At 42.2% G+C, this 19,324-nt stretch overlaps 1 protein-coding gene across 8 annotated transcripts in view; it reads left to right on the top strand.

The window, feature by feature from the left end:
- The window catches only part of MTUS2 (microtubule associated scaffold protein 2), a 611,667-nt gene that overhangs the window by 487,489 nt on the left and 104,854 nt on the right, over positions 1 to 19,324 (top strand). For all 8 annotated transcript variants that reach the window (XM_080658484.1, XM_080658486.1, XM_080658485.1 and 5 more), the window contains one exon: positions 11,587 to 11,798. In XM_080658484.1, coding sequence (XP_080514610.1) covers positions 11,587 to 11,798 — 212 coding nt within the window. The remainder of the gene's footprint in view (positions 1 to 11,586; positions 11,799 to 19,324) is intronic.

The raw sequence follows: 19,324 nt of genomic DNA, 5'->3' as shown, positions 1-19,324 counted from the left end.
GGGATTCCCGTGTAATGCTGGATGGACTAAGGCCTGTAAAAGTTGGTAAAGGCATGGCTGCAATAAGCAGGCCTATTGTTAGTTTTTATTTTGGATAATATAGCTATAATTGGAAATAGGTCTTATTGAATTTATGTAAAGAAATGTATTGCTTCTTATTAAGTGTTGCTAAATTTTGAAGGGATATGTAGGGAGAGAAATATATAATTTACCAACTTGCTTTAAAACTGCTTTCTTATATCTAAAAAACAAAAAGTTTAAGAATTAGCAACACTTTTAACAAAAGTTACAAAAACAATATAATTATTTTTATTTATTTAGCTCTATAATAAAATTGTTGTTTCTTCCGATATTTCCTGATAGTATTTCTATAAATTCAGATACTTTATAGAGTAATGTAAATAATATGGAATCTTGTCCTTTCTGTAAAACATAATATTCCAGAATATTATAACTTATAATAATTAGTTACAAATGAAAGCATATTAGAAACTATTTAATATGCACATATAATTTGAATATAATTATTATTTCTTTATTTGACAGAGATTCCCATATACCTTAAGAATAAAATTTCCTTCATGAGAAAGTAAATCTTAAAATTTAAACCCTGGAAGTTAGTCAAATATATTAAACTAAAAGATTATGTATTATCATTATTAAACAGTATTAACTAATTTATTCATTTAAAGTAATTAACTTTCTGATTAACATAACATAATTATTTTAATAATATATGTAAATTTTTTGCTTCTTAGACAAATACAGGAAAAACCTTTTCTTTTCCTTACTTTTAGAAATAGGCTATTTTTCCAATGGAAAATACATTCATATTCTTAAAAGGCATAATAGAGACAACATGACCTTGACCACTCTTAGGAGGCTGGAGAAAGGGTGGGTGTGTATGTGGGGAGATAGCAGGTCCTGGGGTTTGTTCCCAGGACTGCAGTAACTTCTAGGCCTTTAATGGCTTTAGTGCAAAAGTACCATTTTTTTTTCTTTACAAGGAGCGTGCTTTCCCCCCACCCCTCAACCTCACTGCTACTGCTTCTGCAACCTATTCAAGGGTACTTTTATAGCCCCAGCCCTCTAGGATAAAAACTTGGGAGTTTAAATAATTATTTCCTATATTCTTCTCTTTTTGAGTAGACAAATAATATGAAATTTTGTATATAAGAAGAGATTTTAAAAACAGAAATTTAAAAAAAAAACCTACAGTAAATGAATGAGTGAGTACTTACAAAAGGGTGGACTGGGACATTAGCCTTAGAATCTTATTTTATACTAGAGGCCCAATGCACGAAAATTCATGCAAGAGTAGGCCTTCCTTCCCCTGGCTGCCAGCACCGACTTTCCTCTGGCACCCAGGACCTTGGCTTCCCTCCTCTGGCCACCAGCAGGCACCCAGGACCCAGGCTGGCTTCCCTCAGACTACCTGCAGGCACCCAGGACCTGGGCTGGCTTCCCTCAGGCCCCAGCTTCATCAGGAAGGACATCTGGAATGACGTTTGGAAGACATCTGGTCTAATTAGCATATTACCTTTTTATTATTATAGGTTAACCCAATATAGCATATGAGTTTTGAGTGGCATAAAGCCTAAACAGTAGAGACTGAGAACACTACATACATAAAATGGTGAAGTGCAAACTAAGTCCCCCAAAGATAAGAAAGTAAGTAAAGAACATTAATTAGTAACCAAGTTACATTACAGACAGACAAGAATTTCTACTTGTTAAGAGTTTTTAGTAGCTGATGTCTTGAGAGGGAGAGCAGGAAGGTCCCCAAGAATAAGAATTCTTGGCAGCTGTTGGGAAGTTCCTATAATTTCTTATGAGCTAAGCCTGTTACAAGTAGCTGGGGCCCCTAGTATAGTGAAATATGCCCTATCTTTAAACCAATTAAACTAAACAACAAAGATACAAAATAACAATTAATAGAGACACTCTATGAACAACATTTATAGGTGTGCACAACCTACAGACAAGACCTAATAAACCAGAGTCCTTTCCATGGATCTTTCAGAAGATGTTTTTTAGTGCCCGGGAGGTACAGCTAGGTATGGCCCAGAGGGCTCCGGTGTGGGGTGGCTAGTGAACACCCATAAACAGCCTGTGTTCACAGATTTCATTATATTCTTCTCTCCATAATAAATGTTGACTGGTGTCTAAAGTTGTTTTGGCCAAAATCTGTCAGTCCCAAGGAGTCATGTGATAATTTTCACACAGGGCATTAAGGCGTCCTTTAGTAAATGGACTGTTAGCCTCATTTTTCCTAAGACTTCCCTATTTCTTTGAAGGCATTAAAGGAGAGCGGCTCATAAACTCTACTACCTTGTGGATCTTGATAACTGGGCAAGCTAAAAGCTCTCCTTCTAACCTGGCTTGCCTGACACAGGACCCCATAACTGAGGATCTAGTTAATGAGCCTTCCCACACCTGAGGCGGAGGATCAGGAAATATTTCCTCCAGCAGTGGAGCTTTAGGTGTTACAGGCTCAGGCTCTGCTTCAGGAGGAGGGGGCCGTGGTAAATCCTCTGGTTGCTCTGTAAGGTTTGATCTTCAATATGAAGAGGGCATAATGTAGCTCGAACAAGAGCCCACATAATTAATGATAATAAGGGCACTCGTTTTCCCTGGGCCTGATTTCTCTTTAAATGCCTGCCCACTTGTTCCCAGAAATTAAGGTCTAGCGTTCCAGCATCAGGGAACCAAGGATTATAAATCATAACAATTTTTGATAAGTTTTTTAGTTGTACTTCTATAACAGAGGCACCACCTGCTTTTAATAACTGTTTCAGCTCTGTGATAAATTGATGCTGTTCTGTGGACAACTATTGTCCCATCATTAAACCTTAGCTGAGAAAGAATTCCCTCAGACTTGAAAATCCCAAGCGGGCTCCAATGACTTACTGCACAGTTACTTTCGTTTCCTTCCTCTTCGTTTTCGAGGGTTCTGCTGCATTTCATTGCATCCTGGCTTCCTCACGTGGGGCACCATTTGCCAGGGCTGACCAGCAGACCCTGAGCGACAGATGAACAGATTACTCTGACAACACATTTCTGTGAAAGAGAGGCTAAGGGACTAGCTTGCTTTAGAAGTAAAAAGCAGTTCTATTCTCCTGCAGTCTTAGGTTTTTATTGTCACAACAGCTTGAACTAAAATTAACCTCTAGATACAATCAGCAGGGCAAGTATCCTTGAGAAAGCACATGCTTCTACAAGGTCAAGTCTTTAAAGACTAAACATAGAGATTCTAGCAAAACACCCCAGGGGATCGGGCTTGTTTGGAAAAGTCAAAGTAGGGGCTGCCGCCTTCGGCAGGGTCTTCTCAGAGGCCTCTGACCTTTCAGAGAATCCTCCTTACAGACATTCCAACCAAGTCCCGTGCTTCCCCACAGAGTTAAAAAATTCCTATCCCCCAGTGACTTCATAGCTGTGGTACCATCATAGCACAATTCATTACTCATATGTTCATAGTGATGCTGGTGTAAACAGACCTTCTATGCTGCCAGTTGTATAAAGAAATTGTATACCATATTTTTACTGTTTTCTATGTTTAGTTATATTTAGATGCACAAATACCTACCTTGTGTTACAATTGCCGACAGCATTGAGTACAGCAACATGCTGTCCATGTTTGTAGCCCAGGAGCAATGGGCTGTGCCATATAGACTAGGTTTGCAGTCGGCTATCCCATCTAGGTTTGTGTAAATGCACTCTACGATATTCTCACAAGAAAATCACCAAATAAAAATCACATTTCTCAGAACATATTCCTGTTGTTAAATGACGCATGTCTGTATAATGTAGCATAATCACGTTATTAGCATCTCATCATAGCCACAGATTCCACTCGCACTCAAGGACATTATGCTGGGATCTCATCTCAGGCTGCTATAACAAATACCATACTGGTGTGCTTAACCAACAGAAAGTTATTTCTCATAGTTCTGGAGGCTGGGAAATCCAAGATCAAGGTAGCAGTCGATGTGGTTCCTGGGAAGATCACCCTCCTAGTTTGCAAATGGATGCCTGTTTGCTGTGTCCTCATGTGAGGGAGAGAGATCATCTCTCATGTCACTTCTTATAAGGGCACTAAGCCCATTCATGAAAACTCCACACTCATTATCCCATTCTTCCCAAAGGCCCCAACTCCAACCACTACCACTCTGGGGATTAGGGTTTAACATGAATTTGTGTGGGACACGAACATTCAGTTCATAGCAGCATGGTATATGTACACGAGGTGGCAGAAATATTGGAGTCCAGATTACCACAGGTGAATTTCAAGCTAGCCCTGGCAAATGAAAACCTGGAAAGGCCACATAACCATAGTGGAGAGACCTGGAGGGCAGTTTTTCTGTTCACAGGATACCCTCCTTGTTTTCTTCATCCATTTCTAAGGATGACACTCCTTCCTTCAGATTACAGAATATCAAGAGGCCTACAGGAACTGTGATGCCTGCAGCAGGCCTTGAACCCTCGAATGTCATCTGGCTCAGGAGTGTTTTCTGGGTGGTCAGTTTGAGGAGAAATTCCCTCTCCTGTTAATCTGTGAGTTCACTGAGGACAGGGGCTGTATTTTCTGTCATCAATATCATCATTAAAACAGAACAAGCCAGCACAACAAGCTCCCCCTGACATATTTCTAACACATCTTTCTCCCCACCTTTGTAGCCAGGTTTGGGAAAGAGGAGCTCATGCTCCCTGTCTCTGTCCCTTTGCTTAAAATTACCCTCTACCCACTGCTGCTCCCACCACCCCACTGACCCTGCTTCTGCAAAGGCCATGAGTTAGATGGACATGTCCTGTTTCTTTATCTTATCTTCATGCCATTTGACATTATTGATCACTCCTTCCTTCCTGAAACTTGCCTTCCATCAACTCTGTGGCAGCCCCCTCTGCCAGTTCTCTTCTTGCATCTGCCAATGTGTGTACTTCATTGCCTTCTCACTTTCCTAATGTTGCCAGAAGAATAGACTGAACTGAGTTCAAATCTTGGCTCGTGTGATGTATGACCTTGTTCTCTGAGCCTCAGTTTCCTCTTCTGTAAAATGGCAATTATGTCCATACGACAGAGTATGGTGAAGATTAATGGTAACACACTTAGAGCAGCCATGTGTCAGAGCATTTATTCTCCTTGACTCCAAGCATCTTAATATCAGAAAATATATTTTAAAGGGACACAGGACATTCTGGTGCAGGTATTTTAACATTGGTATTTTGATAAAATGGCAACCAAATGTCCCCATGTTCAAGTGAGCCTATAAAGTATCTTTATTGAATCTTGTTATTAGTTGAGCTATAATTCACATAGCATAAAATTTGCTCTTTTAAAGTGTACAGTTCAGTGGTGTTTAATATACTCACAAGATTGTGCAACTGTCACCACTAACTCCAGAAAATTTTTGTCACTCCCAAAAGAAAGCAGTACCCATTAGCAGTCATTCCTCACTCCCCACTTCTCCCAGCCCCTGACAACCACAGTTTTGCTTCCAGTTGGATTTGCCTATCCTGAACGTTTCATATAAACCGTATTATAAAATTTGTGGCCTTTTGTATTTGTTTCTTTCACTTAACATGATGCTTTTGAGGTCAAAGCATGAATCAGTAATTCATTCTTGTTTTTGTCTGACTAATATTCCATTACATGGATATATGAACTTTTGTTTACCTATTAATCAGTTGATAATATTTGGATTGTTTTTAATTTTGGGCTATGAGTAATCTATGAACTTTCATTCCATTCATATTTTTTATTTTATTTTTCAATTACAGTTGATATTCAATATTAGTTTCAGATGACATTAATCTTTTCTTATGCAGTATCTAATCTACTTAGGTGGTATCTAATTGACCTAATCCCCTCAAACATTTGAGTTTTTAATCTCTAGAATTTTTACTTAGGTCTTTGTTTTTCTTTATCTTCTTTGTCTCTACTTGACATATTCAATTGCTCTTCTAGATTCTTGAACATGTGGAATGTAGTTGTAATAGTTTTTAATCATCAGTATCATTTTTTGGTGGGCTTCCATTGGGGGCATGTTCTTCTCCATATGGGCTGTATATCTCTGCTTATTTGCATGCCTGAGGATTTTTCCAATGCCAGACATTGTAAATTTTCCTTGGGTACTGGATATCTTTATCTCTATAAATACTATTGAGCTTTTTTCTTGGACAAAATTATGCCACTTGAAAGTTTGGTCATTTTGGATCTTGCTGGCCAGCTGCATTAGGAAGGTCCCGATTAGCCTAGGACTCATCTCACCAGCTGCTGGGGAAGACCCCTCTGCATGCTCTGTGGATGTCCATGAGGTATGAGGTCCAGTCTGCAAGAAGCAGAGTGGCTTCTGTTAGGATGTTGACCACTCTCAAGCAGTGCTTTTCCTAAGGCTATCAAAGTTGTATCCTGTGATTCTTTTCTTTTTTGTTTAAAAGTGTTACAGTCATGGGCCTTCTCTGGTGTGTATACGCAGGTTTCTATGCTGCATTTTGTTTGTTGTCATGTCACTTAAACTTCCAGCTTTAAGATTAAACCAAGATTTTATATCCATTAGAATCCTCTGGATAGTGACCAGATGGCTTCAGATGAATTTTTAATATTCCCTTTCTACTTTCCGGGCTGTTCTTCTCCCCAGTGCTTAGCCTCTGCACGCACATGGCTTGTATTCAACCTTGTGAGAATATAAGGTTACTGGCTTTTCCCTGTAAGCTGCCAAGTTTTCACTGCAGTCATCATAGTTTCTCTGCCCCTAACTAGAGTTATGGACCCAGTAGAACGGCAACAGAGAAATTGTAATTGGGGCAAGATTGAGATAATAGGAGGATGTTCTAGATTTAGCATGTGTCCCCAAACCCATGAGATCTGTCAGAGACGTTGCAGAGGAGATCAGCAGTGGGCTTACCTGCTAAGAGTCCCGGGAGTAGAGTAGGTGCTCAATAAAAGCTGCCAAGCATTTGGGTCCACTCCAAAGCACATAGCATGAAGTGTACATATGAAATCAGATCTGTCTGTAGGTCATGGAAAGACACTGATCTGGGTATTTCCACTCCTATATTTCATATCAAAGAGAAGCACTGAGGATAAGCTTCTGCAACAGCTGGGAAGTTTACGTGGGGCAAACAGTAAAAACACTGCTATTTCTACTCTCTTTTTCACTTCAATTAAAGACTCTAAAACCATCATAGACCCTATTTTGAAGGTCTTTATTCACTAATGTCAGTGCCCTAGTTCAACTGAGTGGAAATCAGAAGATAGTGTGGGAGGCCAGAGCTTTGATTTTTTTTTTTTTTTTAAAAAAAAGCCTAAACACACACATGTAAGTGGCGCTGCCTGACTGCAGGGGGAGGTCAGGGGCATGCCTGCTAGCTGGGAACCTTCCACTACCCGGAAGCAATGTAAATACCACAAGGAACATGGAAGGAAGTGAGAACAAAACTTTTCAGCATCTGGACGTGTCCTCAGAGGACATGGTGTGCCTCTCATTTAAAGTGTGCATTGTGGCTCTTCCAGCGGAATGTGTGTGAGAGGTCAGAAGAGAGCCTCCATCACCACATCCCCTCCAGTGCTGATCGTGCACTACCACACGTTCCCTGTGTTCACTGCTACCCAGGAGTTTTTCATCTCATGGTTCCATTAGCCCCTTGCTTCCTAAGCAGATTATTATTTAGCTTCATTATGTGCTAACTTTTAAGAGAAGACAGCAGAAGCAAACAAAATCCTCCTTACATTTTAATGCAACAGGTGAAGCTGGCTGTGTGTCAGTCATCTTTCAACGTAAGTTCTCCATCCCCAAGGCAGTAGGTGAGCCTGGGCGGCTGTTGCTGAGCACCATCTGGGGATGGCCTCTCATAGAGCAGGCAGGGAAGTAAGTGACAGAGCAATACTTCATGATGTTAGATAAAGAAACACATATCAAAAAGTGACAACACAAGAAAGAATATTGTGTTTAGTGAGGACCAAAAATATGCTACTGACTGTAAAATACTGATTAGACCTAGATAAGGTTTCATCTGATATGTTTAGAAAGGTCAGGACCCTTTTCCTCTAAAAGCAATAGAGTTCTCCACCGCCAGCCTGTTTCTCCGTGCTTCCTTCCTACAGTCTTAGCACTGAATTCTGAGCCTCACTCTATGCTGGTATGTTGGTTGGGTGGCACATGCGTAGCCAGCCACGAGTCCCAAGCAAGCATTGGTTTGGTGCCACAAATCAGCTAAACTTTTGCTTGGTGTTGATACCAAAAGCTGATGTTCTAAGGGAAACCTGTATCTTAGCTCAAATGTTTGTTTGTTGGCCCCAGGAATAGTAATGTGGACTGAGTGTACTGGTGTTCAATAGAACACTGAATTGAGTGTGTGAATGAAAATCTATATATATAAAAGGCAAATATGCAAAGTGTCCCCTCAGGAGTTTGACCAGGAGACTGGGAGCTTGATCACTGTCTGTGACATGCGCTGACCACCAGGGGGCGGCACGGAATGAAGGAAGGCCCCGGCCAGCAGCTGGAAGGCCCTGATCGCTGGCCAGGCCTAGGGACCCTATCCCTGCGTGAATTTCATGCACCCAGCCTCAGTGTAGTAATAACATCAATATCAAGTAAGCATTGTAGGAGCCCAAAATATAAATTTCCTCCCACCTTCTAAGTTCTTCTAGCTGGGCTAATAATCAAGTTAACATGAGACAGATTAACAGGAGAAAAATGTCAGAAAGTTATGTTATAGATGTACATTTGGGGGTGCCAAAAGGTATGAGATCTTGAGCTAAGGAGAAGGTGGGGAAGGAGGGTGGTTTGGGACTTCAAATGGCAGGAAGACAACTCATATGAAGATGGAAATGAATGTTTGGTAAACAAATATTTCCTGAGCCAACTTTAACAATGGGACACAGAGAGGACTTTGAGCAAAGGGACCTTACTCCCTCCCTGTCTATCACACCTGGTTCAGATTAAACTACAGTTATCTGGTTATGGCTCACTTCCTGGAGCAGGTCCTCTACCTACATTTCTTTAGACATAGATGGGTAAAGGAGGAGGGTCAAAGGTTCTTTCTGAGCCTTTTGTTCCTTAATAACCAGCTTAAAAGAATCAATATTGCAAAAGGCATATTTTGGGGGTGGCAAACTTTGCTTCCCTTAAACACCAAGAACAGGATTTCAGGAAATCATTTTGTATTGTCCATTTACCATCCTATGTAATAAAAGCCTAATATGCTAAGTGTCCAGTTGACCAGTCGGCCGTTCAACCAATCAAAGCATAAAATGCTAATGATATGCTAAGGCTGCTCAACTGCTCTCTATGATGTGCACTGACCACCAGGGGTCACACAGTCGATGGGTAGGTTAGTTTGCTGTTGGGGTCTGGCCAGATGAGCCAGATGGGCTGGCTGAGTGAGACAGGCCAGATATGCCCTGGAGCCCTCCCCCTTTCCCTCCCCAGCCTCAATCCTGCAACAGGGGGTTCCTTGGCCTGGTCTGCACCCTTTCGCAATCCGGGATCCTTCAGGGGATGTCAGAAAGCTGATTTTGGCCTGATCCCACAGGCCAGGCTGAGGGACCCCACTGGTGCAGGAATTTGTGCACTGAGCCTCTAGTTGAATATAATTGCTAACCTAATAATGATAATGATGATGATGTTGATAATAATAGTAATAATAAGAGGGAATAAACCTGACAGCCAAAAATACACAGCAACCTGATTGCTTACTACTATCCACAAGCTCACACGTGATTCTGTGTGCCCTAGATTGCAATTAGCTTTAATTCATTGACCTAGAAGTGTGCTTATTATTTCCTTCAGATTTCTAAAAGAAATACCTCCTATAGTATCAGTGTCAGGCACCTGGTACCTCAATAATTACAACACTGGAGTGTTTGATAAAATCACCAGCCATAGCAATAAAATGGCAAACAGTAATCATGAAAAGAGTCCACCTGGGGTCTTAGGCTGTGTGTTAGAGTTTAATGAACACAGTAAATCTCACATAGTTGGTTGGTAGTTATTTTTCTTTTATGTTCAGTATTGAGAATATTGAAATTAAGTACATATTAACATTGACTTTCCTACAATGTGCAAGTGAATTTTCTGAAATATTATGTATGCTACTGTCATAAAGACAGCTTTAAAGAAGCAATAAGTTCACATTCTACTATTCTACTAAGCCATCCAGTTTAAGATATGTCATATGTGAGGACACAATGGAATATCAGATGATTTTTTAATAGGGGGAAGATTTCATTAAAACTTTCTTGGTTACCATTAAATTACCAATCAGAAGTAGAGCAATTAACCATCTTTTCTCCCTAAAAGATGAGGCCACTTGTGTGTTCCAAGCCCATTTCTCTGCTCTGTCTGTGTATCAGGTATTGATTTGCTTTATGTGTTACTCCATAGTATGTTGAAGGTGAGCAAGAGGAAATAAAAGAATTTTGAGGTATTAAAGTTATTTGTGATTGTGTGGTCAGTGTCTGGCATGTGCCCCAGGATCTACTTGGGCAAAGGAAAGTGTGCACTTTGAGGAAGTAAGTCCATCATGCAAAGCACATGTTCTCTAGGTGTCAGGTCAGCCCGAGCTCCCATGAGGAGGACAGCAGCTCCGAGGAAGACCCTGGCTTACCCGGGGTCTTGGACCATGATACAGTGCTTGTCTGTGCTCTTTCTGGGGCCTTGCCTTTAGCCTTCAAGCTTCAGCCTAATAGTCACTTCTCCTTAAAGCCTCCCCATCCTGTCCCCAACCCCAGGTGGAGTTTCTGATTTCTTTCCCTGGGTCCCATCGCCCTGCCCACTCATATACCCCCACCATTTGCCTGGCAGGAACCAGATCTCAGAGGCTTCTGGGGCCATGGGAAGGCATGAGCATTTTCTTACTGCAATGGAACATAATTGGAGGAAGGGGTCAACACAGGCCATGAGATGTTCTATATTTATAAAGATTATTCTTTATAATCTGTGCAGTGAGAGATGAAGAGGAGCAGGGCTTCCCATGGGTGACTGGTCATGGTGGCTTGCACTGGACCAAGAGTCGTGGAGGTGGTGTGAGTGGTCACCTGGGGGAATATTTTTGAGGACATTGATGCTGTAGAAATTTAAAGGCAGAAAACCCTGGAGCAGAGGCCATTAGAGGTATGACTTGCATCAGACATCAAAGGGTCACTAAATGACCACAGAAAGGGAGGCAAGGGCACGTGGGCAGTACTCCCTGATGCTCAATTAAAACGTTACTACGTTACAACTATGACTTTGACCTGCACTGATTGATTTATTTCCCATTAGACATTTTCAAAGAGTAATTCCCTTGAAGATAAACCATCTACTCTAATCTCTTTAAGCAGACCTGGAAAAAATGGAGGAAGCTGGAAGGAATTGGGCAATTTGGCCTGTTACTCTTTTTCCAAGCATGAAACTTGCACCTAGAACCACATAAGCAGAGCAAATATTTTAAGTCCCTGTCTGTTGTTTTTTTCTAATACTGACAGTGACAAACCATGACCATTCCTTTTTGGCCACTTGCTCTTGAAGAAATCCTGTAATAAGGAACTGTTGAACCCTTGGGGCTGCATCGTTTTTTCACAAGTGACTATTTTTTTAATAGGATACCCCAAGCAGAGGAGCACGGTTCCCCGAAATGGGTTTCCCCCCAAGCCGGACCCACAGGCCCGTGAAGCCGAGAGGCAGTTGGTTCAACGACTGAAGGAGAGGAGTGAGCAGCAGGCCAGGCAGCTGGGCCTTGTGCAGCGGGAGCTGAGACGGGCCATCTGCGGCTTCCAGGCGCTCGCTGTGTCCACTCAGCACTTCTTTGGAAAGGTGAGGCCACGTTCGATGAATGTTGAATGGCTCTTAGTTTGGGCAGAGGTTTGTCACATTGATGTGTGTGTGTGTGTGTGTGTGTGTGTGTGTGTGTGTGTGTTCGTGCGCACACGCGCGCATTACTTTGGGTTTGGCATTTGTTTTTCAGAAGGTCATGAAATATCTGGCAGCATGTTTGGGAGCCAAGTTTATAGTGACCTGTGAAAGAAATTAGTTTGGGAAGAATGATTTAGTAAGCTGATTCCAAAAGGGAAAATTGTGTCAAAAGGAAAAAAAAGGACATAAATGAACATTTTGAAGGTGAAGTTTTTGAAGGAAATGGAGCCCATGATTGTTTGCACTGCAGAGATGAGACAGCCAGATTCTGAACTGTCTGCCTGTTTCAGGTCTCAGGGAGACAGGGCTGCAGCTAGTAAGATGTGCCAGGCCTGGGGCATCTCCACAGAGCCCGCTCTCAGCGCTTCCAGGGCAGATGGGACTGGGGAGGCTTCCCTGCTCCCTGCATTGTGTCTGGAAATGCAGACAAGGCTGGCTCCTTCTCAGCAAGTACACATCCAGAGGCCCCAGGACCGTCCAGAAGAGAGTCTGTTATTAACTATGGTATAGTTGAGCTTCCCATCCCTCAACCTAGAACAGAGGCTGGTGGAAGCCTGGGGTCTCAGTGAGGCTTTGGTGATTCACCTTGAGGTAGCCAAGGCGTGTTTGGGGCTTGGTGCGTGGTTAGGGATTGAACTTTTACCTATGAGGTTTAAATATTGTGAATTAGCATATTAAAAACCCATAGGACATTTTAAGTTTCACGTATGGACCTCCTGGTATCTATAAATGGGAAAAAATAAAAATGCTATATAAATTCTCTCCAAATAAGAAAATGGACTAACAGCTCTAGCCAGTTTGGCTCATTGGATAGAGCGTCTACCTGCAGACCGAAGGGTCCTAGGTTCGATTCTGGTCATGGGCAGGCTCCTCCCCTGCCCGGGCCCTGGTCAGAGCCTGTGCAGAAGGCAACCAATCAATATGTTTCTCTCACATTGATATTTCTCTCTGTCTTTCCCTCTCTCTCATGTGCTCTCTAAAAATCAATGGAAAAATATCCTCGGGTGAGGATTAAAAAGAAAGAAAAAGAAAATGAGCCAGCCAAATTCCTGGCTAATTTAAAGAAGAAACTCAGAAATGTTAAGTAGCACCATGTCCACTGGTTTTATTTATCATCTGAACCTTAAAGTGTGAAGGATTGGCCTTTTATGAGCCCCTCTGCCCTCCCCAGATCCCCAGTGTAGAAACCCAATCTGTCCTTTTCTGCTGCTCAGTTCTCTTTTGCTTAAACTTTCAGCAGAAGGAACTGATTACCAATCTGTTGTAATGAAGGACAACATGACCAGATTTCAGTTTACCAGTGGTTTTAGTCTCATCCCTAACCAGAACGCTTCCACTGGCAGTAATGGACCAATCTGAATTTCATATTGGTCTAGTACTGTTTGTCAACCTTAAACAACCTTATATGGCCACTGAAGTGGCTGTATACCCACCTGTAAGAATTAAGTTACAAACACATTTTTGAGGTACCAAGGAGGACTTCCCTGCCATGGTAAATATTGAGCATTTTTCTTGTTAGAGAGTGGCATGTCTTTTGTTCTTCAGCTGGATGTATGTTTTCCACTGCCTGTCAGGTCTTTAGTAAAGAGAGGAAAATGGGGTTATTCATTGAAGATCAATGCTGATATTCACATTGTTACTCTGCCTACTCTGGGTTACTCCTTTCATGTATCATTCACAGTTATAGCAAATCCTTGATAGAGTTTCACATAGATGGACATTGATATAACATACTGGTAATATAAGCTGTCTTTTTCCAGTTGGAACTTTTGGACCTCATTTATGGCATCATGGAGGAGAAGGGAGTTTTCATGCCAAAATTAAGAGTTGGTTCTTGTAGTTTTGTATTTCTGTGTCCCAGGAAAACTCCTTGCTGGCCCATAGACCATGAGTTTCATTTCTCTGCAGCATATACATGGCTCTCAAACCAGAGTGGAGGTTTGCAGGGATCCCCATGGGCCCTCTCCACTGCTGGAGCTGCACATGCCTGGCATTTCAGCAAGATGGATGGTGGACATGTAGTTCATTTTCTTTTCAGTAAATCACAACCAGCAACTCCAGACAGGTCTCCCAAATGACCATGGCATTTTACCTCCCACACAGTGTGTTCTTTTCAACTCTCTCCAGGTAAACCCCAGAAGAAAAAAATGGACATGTTAAAAGAAAAAAAAAAAAGCCTGTTATTGAACATCAGTGGCTTCCTCACAGATTGTCATACATCCTGTGTGGTTTAAGATGATTGATTTGAGAGATTGCTTGTAATACCAAATGAGATCAGGAGGTTTGATGTGGGGTGAAGCACCTGGAAAACAGAGACAGAGACACCTGGAAACCTCCAATGATGGAGCTTCTATGACAAGGATCAGTGATCCTGAGATGCTTAAGGTCACTCATGTGGGAAGCTGATGCATTGTTATTATGTACTAGAGGTCCGATGCACGAAAGTAGTGCAAGGGGCTCAACCCTCGCAGCCGCAGTGGCTGCCTTGGCCCTCGCAGCCCCAGATTCATTTGGAAGGCCATCCAGAAAGATGTCCAGAGGACATCCAGTCTAATTAGCATATTACGCTTTTATTATTATAAACTAGAGGCCCGGTGCATGAAATTCTTGCATGGGGGGTGTAGGGGTCCCCTCAGCCCAGCCTGCACCCTTTCCAATCCGGGACCCCTCAGGGGATGTCAGACTGCTGGTTTAGGCCCAATCTCGGGGATTCGGCCTAAACCGGCAGTCAGACATCCCTCTCGCAATCCTGGACTGCTGGCTCCTAATTGCTCACCTGCCTTCCTGCCTGCTTGCCCTTAACTACCCCTCTGCCCCGCCAGCCTGGTAGCCCCTCTCTAATCCCCCTGCCGGCCTGGTTGCCCCAAGCAGCCTGCTTGTTCAGTCGTTTGGTCGTCCCTCACTAACCCCCCTGCTGGCCTGGTCATAAGCAGCCATCTTATGAGAGCATGATGATCAATTTGCATATTACCTCTTTATTATATAGGATGAGAAATGGTCATAGCCAAGCATGCTCACTATGAAGAGCATGGCCTTTCTAGCCAGCCTGAAACAGCAACATCTTTTTTATTCTTCTGGTTAGGAGACCCTGCTGGGACTCTACACATGTGTCTTTTCTACACTGTAGTATATTCATCTGCAAAGCCCCACTCAGTGGAGAGGGTTCAGTGGCAGCAAGGAGTCGGCCCAACCTCCATCTTTGTCTAGCTATGGATCTCCAGCAAATGTCTGGCTCTCTTTAAGCCTTATCATCATCACCAACAAGAATAATATCCTTGCTGTTGTTCAGACTGCCATTAACTCAGTCACCTTTGTATGAGTCTCAGTTGCCTCAGTTTCAAATAGGACTAATAACTCTTCCCAAGGATATCGTGATAATGTTGTGAATTAATGGAGAAGGTACTTTGAACAAATATTCAATAAAACATTTCTTTTAGTACAAGGCAATCTGACAAAGTCCTACCCTCAAATATTTTATTCTCAATTAGGATGAATAAGACATGAATGAGATATAATACATAAAGTTAAAACACTGCAAAAAAACACTCATTTAATTCTATATGTACATAAATGTTTTGGCCTGGGTGTACTTTAAGAATAGAAGTACTTTTCTAGTCCAGCTATTGCACTGCTGCTTTAAACTTTTTCCAGAATATGCTGATGCCATTAAGTAAGTCTCAGTATAGAGGAAGTCATTAGAAAAAAGGACTCAGACTCTGGATAAGAATCTTTCATTTCTGCTCCATGCTTTATAACTCCTAGCAGGGTGGCTGTGAAAGTTGTCAGCTGTGACACAGCCTGAGCCCAGTGTCCAGAGATTCTAAGACACAACATTGAGTGCCAGCACCAGCCATTGCTTACACTAGTTCAAGGCAGCTCTTCCCCTGAGGCTAGGCCTGGTCCTCCCCTCTTGCCAAATGGATTTGCTAATATCTGAGTCCCAGACCAACAGGTAGTGTGGTAATGAGTGTGACTCTCAGGGACTCGCACTTCTGAGGATCAAATGGAACGATATTATTTTTCTCTTGCTGCCTGGTTCCTGAGAACGCTACTGGGAGTAGGTGAAATGGTGCTAGTGCATCACCTGTGACTGGGAAATACAGGTCAGGCTTGGGGGACAGTGTAGAGGAGTGGGCCCCACCTCAGAGTCACACAGTCTGTCCTGGATTCTGCCCAGACCTTAGCAGGGTGGAGTGACCAGGATTCAGGAGGATGAGGTCATCAAGGGCCCATGATGGGGAGGCACCTGTCAAGTTCACAGGAAAGTGGGAGGAATGGTTCCCACCCCAAAACCACACAACTTAGTCATTGACACCCCCTGAGTCTTCCCAGACCTCTACACCCTGGCCCAGGCAGCTGACTCCTCAACAGGGTGCAATCTCTATAGTGTGGGCCTACAGGAAGTCCAGAGGGTGGAGCTATTGCTCTTCCCCAGGTGGATGCTACATTGAGGGGTGTACTCCACCCAAGAAAGATGGTGTCTGTGGTGTAAGAGAGAGACTCAACATAGTTACCCTGGTGGCTGTCCCAAAGCCCAAATCCCAGTCTCTCCTCACATGACTAGTCCTCTCTACCTTCTCTTTGCCAGAGCCCAGGGTTGAAAATGAGCTTTTGTGTGTTGGCCCTTTAAGAGAGTGCTTGTGTCTCTAACAGCTGATGTCTCTCCCTGGTGGACAGAATCCCCATGGATTTTCATAGCCAGATGTTATGTGGACACCTTTTCCCAGCTCTGGTTCTCTGAGCTGGGGAACCCAGCGTGGGCTTGAGACTCCACACTTCTCAGGGGGAACCTTTGCAGCTGAGATATCCCTCTGGAACCTCAGTCACCACTCTTAGGAGCCTTTTTCCTATCTCTGCCCTTCCTACCAGTCTCGTTGTAGCTTCTGTAAATCCTTGGTTATAAGACTTCTCTTCAGTTAGACTTCAATTGGTTTTCAGGTTGATTATTCTATGTTTTGATTATAATTCCAGTTTGGTACTGGGAGGAGGTGAGGGTAACATCCATCTTGGATCTCTCTTCCAAGAACACTACTCTTTAGCAGCCCCTGGTGGCTAATCTTGGAAACCATTCAGTTGGTGGTCCCATATTAAGTGGTGTGCCTCACCCTGTAGCATCAACTTTTATCTAAATTATATTTGAGGGTGTGTTTATTTTCATTTTATTTTTAATAAGATTATTATATTTATTAAGTATTTTACATTAATCTGTGTCATTTTTATCATTAACTTTATGAATGTGACAGTAGATGATGGTTTTAATTGTTTTTTTTATGTATTATTAGTTTATGCAGAAAAGGCATGAAAATTAATGTCAAACATTTGTGTACTTTCTAAGTTTAATAAAAATTAATGTATCAGTCTCCTTCTTCCCATAGTGTGTGCATGTGTGTATACGTATGCTTTCACTATTTGATCTTTTATTATAAACTAGAGCCCCAGTGCACAACATTCATGCACTGGAGGGGTTCCTAAAGCCCAGCCTGTGCTGTCTCGCAGTCCAGGACCCTTCGGGGGATATCTGACTGCTGTGGAGGCAGGAGAGACTCCTGCCACTACCACTGCGCTCACCAACCGTGAGCCCGGCTTCTGGCTCAGCAGCACTCCCCCTGTGGGAGCACACTGACCACCAGGGGGCAGTTCCTGTGTTGAGTGTCTGCCCCTGGTGGTCAGTGCTTGTCATAGCAACTGGTCATTCTGCTGTTTGGTCAATTTGCATATTAGCCTTTTATTATATAGGATTTTTTAAATATAGAATGGTAGAAAGAATAATGCCCAAATATGCATCATCTATACTTAATACTTATGTACATTTTGCCATATGCACTTTACCTTTGTTTTTGTTGTTAGTTAGGTGACTTACTGGTATTTTGGGGGAGTACATATTTTTAAATATAGTTTCTATATTTCAACTTCAACTTTTCAACTTCAGTTCACTTATGTTAGTAGAAGCTTTTTGTCAGCCCTGCCTCTACCATTGAAAGGTTCTATAGAGGGTTCAAAAAAGTAGATAACAAAGCTCCTTAATAGTAATATCACTCCTGTTTATTGACCATCTCCTATGTTGTAGGTACTTTGCACATATTTTTTTAACCCTCTTAACAATTCTACCTGATATAGATATTATTCTCATGGGACAGTTGAGGAAACTGAGGCCCAGGGAGATTGTGCAGCCTTCCAAAGACAGCATAATAGAAAGTTATGGGCCACAATATATCCCACACCATATTTTTCCACAATGTTATGATGCTACTTCTTCCTCTCACCCAGCCTTCAAAGTGCTCTTGATGTAGTTAAGGGGGAAAACATAATTGGGAAAAAAAAACAAAAAATGAAACAATAATCCAGAAATTAAACAAGGAGGATTTGAACAGAAAATGACCTAAAGTGAATTTTCACCTATTGCTGTATGAAAGTGGTATGTGCCCAGTTATTGTGATTCGGAAGGAACTGGTCTGAAAAGGAGACCTCAGAGAGCCCAGATGGAAAATGGTCACGATTTGGGATGAATGATGAGGGAGAAAGAACGTGTGTGGGAAGGGGATGCCCAGAGCCTGATGTTTGCAAAGTGGCGCCCCCTCCCTGCCTTTAAACTTTTGGTGAATGAGCTAATGTTCGGTGGATAGAGTTCTAGGGACATGAGGACTTTTTCTAAAAGTGCAATGATTCCTCTAAAACAGATTGCCAGCTCCTGGTTGTGAAGATGGCCCAGATTCATTGTCCTTGCTTACCAGTAGAAGCCCTGGGATGGGTTCTTTGTTCAAAACAGTCTGTGTGTGTAGAAGGGGAGAAGCAAAGAGACAGAGATAGAATACTGTTGTAAAATAAAGGCTTGCTTGCTTTAGACATTTAACACATTTAGATTTTAAACTCAGTGATTCACCAGCATGAATGTCTGCCCTAGCGCTCCAAAAGCAGCAGAGAAGCCATTGTGCCCATCAGCCAAAGGATTCGGTGCTTCAGAGACTTCCCCACTGAGTGAAGCTCTCAGAGCAATAATTACACCTGATCAAAATGGGAAACAGTAAGCTCTTTGTTGCTCCCTAAATCCTAAAAATGCCCATTTAAATATAGTGTTTTGTTCCCCTCCCCCTTATAAGCAGTGGCCTGTGATTATCTTTTCTTTCTTTAATTTTATGTTGAATAACTAAAGGCTTAGAGAAAATGTGAGCATTTAGGTTGGCATTTCTGACATTTGTTCAGCATATAACCTGGTGGGAAATGTTAGTGAAGTAAATTGTTCCAATGATTGTTGTTCTGAAATAATGTTTTGTATCACAGAAGTAAGTATAGCCACATGACCTGGCTGGTGTGAGTATTTGCTTTTACTCTTAGGACTCTAACTTTAAGAAATTTTTAGCATAACTCCCCAAATACCACAATATTACCAATATCAAACAAGGCTTTGAAGTAATAAGAACTCCTGGCCT

The sequence above is a fragment of the Plecotus auritus genome, assembly GCF_963455305.1.
Source record: "Plecotus auritus genome assembly, chromosome: 3".
NCBI lineage: Eukaryota > Metazoa > Chordata > Mammalia > Chiroptera > Vespertilionidae > Plecotus > Plecotus auritus.
This window is presented reverse-complemented; position numbering and strand designations above follow the sequence as displayed.